This window comes from Eleutherodactylus coqui, chromosome 5, assembly GCF_035609145.1.
Source record: "Eleutherodactylus coqui strain aEleCoq1 chromosome 5, aEleCoq1.hap1, whole genome shotgun sequence".
Lineage (NCBI taxonomy): Eukaryota > Metazoa > Chordata > Amphibia > Anura > Eleutherodactylidae > Eleutherodactylus > Eleutherodactylus coqui.
In genome coordinates, this window is record NC_089841.1 from 83,500,206 (window position 1) to 83,506,205 (window position 6,000).

Below are 6,000 nucleotides of genomic sequence, written 5' to 3' on the forward strand. Positions count from 1 at the left end.
CAGTGGCGGAATGGAGGTGGAGCGGGACGCCGGCCTCTATTCACAGTAAACAGTTCAGAAGTGAACGGCTCGTCGTTCAGTTTTCTTCATGCAGAAATTGAATGACACTCGTTCAGTCCCTGCATGCGGTGGCACGGCACATTACCCCCTATATTCTCGCAAGAGCTTGAATGATTGTGATTGATAATCTTCCCATGTAAAGGGGCTATTACTCTGCAGTTTCTATATACAATGACGTATAGGAGCCGCAGAAGACAGACGGTGCAAAATTTTTCATTAAAACCAGTGCAAAAATGATTGTCATCTCAAAATTCATCTGTTTTAAGTGAAGAAAACTTACCCTCCAAAGGTGTCCGTAGCCTTTAAAGATGCCCGCTGATGTATTTCCTGTTTTGGCTTGAAAAAATAACTGTCAGAGCAGAAAAGAGCCAAAATCTTTTAATAGTAAATACATTTTACTTCATATAATTGGCAAGCCTTGGCTTCTGCTCTAATATCGGATTTATTAAATATTTGTTTATGGCCAATATAAGTTTGGAGTACAATTTCTCCTTAAAGGGATATGGCTGCGTTTTGAGAACAGAAAGTGTAGCCATATTGGTGGTTATTTTTTTTGTATAGTCAACCGCATATAAAGTGCTTAAATACACAATCCTGGAAGACTTGAAGAATCATTCCTTAAAGGAGTTTTCTGGGACCTAAATAAAAGGTTATGCGGCCTTAAAATAAAGATAATTTGAATTCTCCTCATCCAGCGCTGCTACCTCTGTGCCTGGCGCACGGAATCCAGAAGAAGTGGCGGGCGGTCACCTGCCATTCATTGCACACATGACCACTCGCAGGCTTTAGTGGCCACAGAAGAATGAATGCCTTGTATAATTTTTTTTATTTTTTTAACTCTCCCGGAAAACCTCTTACGGTCATATTTGCAGCCAAATTCACTGCATAAATTCTCTCTCTTATCTGGACATATCTCAATAGCTCCTCCCCCACCTCCCCCCTCCATCCTGTATTTTAGGCACCTTTTTAGACTGGTATCGCCAGTTATATACACACATGCTTTGTCACCTAAAACTTTCATTCCAACTATTTAATTTGGACTCCTCATTGTGTCTTATCCAGGAAGAAGAGGTTTCCCCACAACTGTTCACCTTCCACGAAGCAGTGTCTCAAATGGTGGAAATGGAGGAACAGGTAGTAGAAGATCACAGAGCTGTGTTCCAGGTAGGACCTATAGATCATATACACTTGGCTCATGCAGCGTATAAGTGATCAAATGAATAGCATAAGACAGGGGTCCCCAACCACCGGTCCGCGGACCAGGATGTTGGGGATTTGATGTCATTTAATGGCTGTGATTGGTTAACCCAGCACTGGCTTTCATTGGCTGACGTGGCACTGGATTAACCAATCAGAGCATTAGCTTGCTGGAGGCGGGGCATTCAAGGCCTGCATCCAGAAAGCAATGCTCTGTCGGCGTGGAGGACGCTGCGACAGCCTGCAGCAGCAACACAGACCTTCGCGAGGACCGGAACACTGTCGGTAGGTGAGTATAGATATTTCTTTTTTTACTTGTAGTTTCCCCATTGATATGAATTGAACCGCCAGTAATGCGGAATGCATTAATGGCGTTTCAATTCATTTCAATGGGGAAAATTGACTTGGCATACAAGTTTTGGCTGAAGAGCTCCGTCACGGAACAGATTAAACTCATATGTCAAGGCACTACTGTATAGCGCTGTAACCCCCTCCATAACCCCGTTTCCATGTGACCAAAGCCCTACCCCACCGTGCAATGGAAAAATGGTCTTGCTTGAAGCCGGTCCCTGGTGTAAAAAAGGTTCGGGACTGGCGTCAGATATCTGCACTCTCCTAGATACTAGAACTACCAGCAGTTGTATACACAGTTTGTGTAAGTGCCTGCAGTGTACTGAGAAACTGAAGCAAAACTCGTCTACAGTGTCATGGACTCTCATCATTATTACATAGATGGCTGTCCGCACTGGTCCTCGCTAGAGCGGAGGTTATATCATATGATATTGTGTTTTTCTATGGAGGCTGTGCGCATTCCTTTAAGTAAATAACGCTAAGCAGTACGTAGGTACGCAAAGCAGAATGGATAAAAACCCCTCAAACATATTTTGGGAGAACCTTCTTGCTCAGGGATCACTGGGAAAAAAACGTGTTCCCCCGAAACACATTGGAGGTGTTTTCGTCAGTTCTTTTTTTCCGTACCTACGGTAACGTTATTTACTATTATTAGATAGATATAGCTACCAGCTACACACACACACATCATTGCAACAGTTAAAGCGTTCCTCTGCTGGAAAGTTGTCTTACCTGTGCTTATACATCCTTATATGTGCAGTCGTTTCATATGAAGCTAATTCAATGAAATCCTCCTACATTGTCCTGTGACTGAGTATAGCGGTCTCTGGTTTCAATGGCTTCCTTATTAACTGTGCTGCAGCTGCTGAACTTGGGTCACATCCTGTAGATTGATGTGGCATGAGCCCCCTTTTCTGTTCCTGTCACTGTTCAGGAGCCCCAGCCCCTTTGCCTGCTACAGCCCCTTTGCCTGCTACAGGCCCTTTCTCTATTTGCTCCTCCTTAAACGAAATTTAACCCGATCACCAAAATCTCAGACGTTACTATTTTTATTAATGCACAGGAATCTATACGATGGCTTGAAGATGAGAAGGCTCTGTTAGAAATGACCGAGGAGGTGGATTATGACGTGGATTCCTACGCTACACAACTTGAAGCAATCTTAGATCAGAAGATTGACATCCTAACTGAATTACGGGGTATGTACTGGGCTCTTCATCAGTTCTGTAGAACACTAGAAACCAGTCACACACTTGTAGATATTCATAGTTACACATCATTGGGAGCACAATGGCTCACTGGTTAGCACTGAAGCCTTGCTGTGCTGGCACCTGGGTTTAAATCCCACCAAGGAGAATATCTGCATGGAGTTTGTATGTTCTTTCTGTGTTTGCGTGGGTTTGCTCTTTGTACTCTGTTTTCCTCTTACACTCCAAAAACATACAGATAAGTGAATATAGATTGTGAGTCCCAATAGGGACCGAACCCAACGCCAACTAATGTAAAGTGCTGCATAATATGCTATATAAATGAAGGTGATGATTATTCTGGGAATGAAAATCGGACACTTCTTAAAGGGATTGTCCCAGGAAAATTAAATGGGTTTTCCAAGCAAATACTATTGAGCCGAAAGTGTAATAGGCAGCTGCCCTTCGATTGCTTTTTAAAGGCAGTGAAACAGCATGTTAGATTTCCTGCTCTGACCTCCGATGACCTCGTCTGACCCTGCTGCACTGACAGCGGGTTGGGCTATCGGCTGATCGCCGGGAATCCCTGCCAATCAACTATTGATTGATGACCTATCCTGAGACTGAATCATCAATAAAAAATTGCCTAGCTGGTTGTGGGGATCTGACCACTAAGACCCCCGCTAAATAGGGATCCAGGGCGTCTCCGAACTAATACAGCAATAGTCACATATGCCCACCACTGCTCAATCATTTTCAGAGGGACTGCTAGAGAGAGCTGAACACTATCTCTGGTGGACCTATTAAAATGAATTGAGCTGTGGTGGGAATGTATGACCATTGCTCCATTTATTCAGGGACACTCCAACTACCCGTTCTCCCGACTGGCGGCAGTGGTCAGCTAGTCTTGAATTTTGTGGTACAACCTCATACGCTTTAGCCCATCATAAGGATGAGTGCAGCATATTGTAGCTATAATGTGTTAACACTGAGCTCCTCCTTGGTCTATTACTTGTACTAGATCTGTAAATATTGAGGTATCTAGGCCTGTGGAGTAATGCCTACTGCTATTAAACCTTTCATCATAATCTGTGTCATGTGAATACTATTTATTCTTTCAGACAAAGTGAAATCGTTCCGAGCTGCTTTACAAGAGGAGGAACAAGCCAGCAAGCAAATAAACCCCAAGAGACCACGAGCCCTTTAAGAGAAGGCTTTAATGAAGGATGACCTTTTAAAAAGAACTTTCTCCTGTAACATAGCATTATTATTATTAAACTGTGGCCGTAAAAACCCCATTACTTGAACCGTAAAGTCAACTTTTTATAAATGTCAGTGGAAATTTCCTCTTTCACTTGAATGGATATCTGTTTTGGGCTAACCACTACACTGACGCCTAGACAAGCTTCAGATCCGAATGGCACAAACTCATCGGTAGGGACTATGAGGCACTTTGTCCAAAAACGCCATTCAATGTCTTATTTTTCAAATGTTTGTCCTTTTCTTTTGTCTTTTTTTTTTGCGTTTATTTTTTTTTTCCTTTTTAATAAATAACTTTAAAACTGTGTACCGGAGGAAATCCTCCATTTTTCTCGTCATCCAAGACTTCATATTGCTGCAGAATGAGAAACGATGGTTCTAAGCTACTTGCATGCTTGCCTCTTCATCCGTGATTGTACAGGTACAGATATTATGGACTTCGCTGTGCACACCTCCTATGTGCCTTTCTGAAGGCTATTGACCAACATGTTTTCATTGATGCACAGCCTTAATAAAATACGAGCGTTCTTTGTCTGTGTAAATTTATCACATATCCATTTTTTTTTTGTAGGACGTGCCGTACAGAAGTACAGAGGTTATCCGGTATAAAACAAAGTAGGCAGTGGCAGATGTATTAGAGTTAACTACTCACTCTTGGGTTGAGACTGATTGTTTTAAAAATATATATATATATTTTGTTTCCCGTACTTTTCAACTTTGATACAAAGTTACATTTAATGAACCATTGGTTGGCATTTAACTTTATTTGTATTTTTTTGTAATTATTTTTTTGTTTAGTGATCTGTTGTCCAAGCCCGCCCCCCAAACAAAACTTGCAAAAACCTTTTTGTTTTAACCACAGTCTCTACTCTGCATTGATTTACATAAGTTATCATGTACAGCTGCCAGCTTAATAATAAGCCTTTTAAACCAAAATCCTAGTATGACCAGCATTGCCCATAATCCTGTAGTTCTCAGGTGTTGTAGAGTTGGCTATGCACCATGGAGGCAGCAGTTTTGCTCCTGTATTAAAGGGGTTTTCTAACACAGCGCCCGCTGTCTGTGCCGAGATACGCTGGGGTCAGAGTGGAAGCCACTGCTCCCTCCGACCTGTGTAGTGGCCGGCGCTTGTAATTGCAGGCTTGGGTCTTATTGAAATCAATGGGAGCTGTGCCTGCCACTACACAGGGGTTGGAGCAGTGCCTTCCACTCCGATCCCAGTGGATCCCAGCTCTGACAGCCAACGTTGCCTGGAAACCCCTTTAAAGCAACTGTCCGGTTTCAGGATAAAATTCTGTCCCTGCACAGAAGGGGTGTATATTACCCCCTGACATTCTTCTATGCTGATGTCGCTCCGATCCACTGGTTCAGGAACCTGTTTTCAACTGTCCAAGATGGCATCTGTGCTTTTCTAGCTACCTAATTGTACTGCTCTCTGATTGGCTGGCACTGATCATGTGCGCAGTGCTGGCTAATCGGAGATCATCTGTAGTGCATTGGTAGGCTAAAAACACAAACGCACTGTGGGAACTAGGTAGTCTGAAGATTGCGTCAGCCATCTTGGACAGCTGAAAAGTGATCCTGGAACTGGTGGATCAGAGAGGCAACCGAATAGAAGACCAGCAGCAGGTAATATAACTCCTCCATCTGCTCCCAGGATAAAGTTTTGTCCTGAAACTGGAGGGTCACTTTAAGCCTCATGCACTTGGCAGAGCTATGGTCCCTATGCTGCTGCAGAATGCTTCCTCCATTATATGGATTTGCAATGGAACAGTTTTTTTTCTTTTGCATTACATGTGCTATGGAGGTATACATGGGTACAGTATGAGCATCTAAGCCTCTGTGGTTGCCATGTTACAACTGTACAATTCGGAACTTGTATCCATAGTATGGGCCGAGTGCATGAGGCCGAATCAGGAAATTAGCCTTTGGGTTTATATACATG

General features: G+C 43.0%; 1 protein-coding gene across 4 annotated transcripts in view; it reads left to right on the forward strand.

Annotated features, from left to right (window-relative positions):
- KIF2A (kinesin family member 2A) overlaps positions 1-4,601 on the forward strand; it is a 47,639-nt gene extending 43,038 nt beyond the window's left edge. For all 4 annotated transcript variants that reach the window (XM_066602782.1, XM_066602785.1, XM_066602783.1 and 1 more), the window contains 3 exons: positions 1,123-1,224; positions 2,672-2,807; positions 3,917-4,601. In XM_066602782.1, coding sequence (XP_066458879.1) covers positions 1,123-1,224; positions 2,672-2,807; positions 3,917-4,002 — 324 coding nt within the window. In that variant the 3' untranslated portion in view covers positions 4,003-4,601. The remainder of the gene's footprint in view (positions 1-1,122; positions 1,225-2,671; positions 2,808-3,916) is intronic.
- The last annotated feature ends 1,399 nt before the right edge of the window (positions 4,602-6,000 follow it).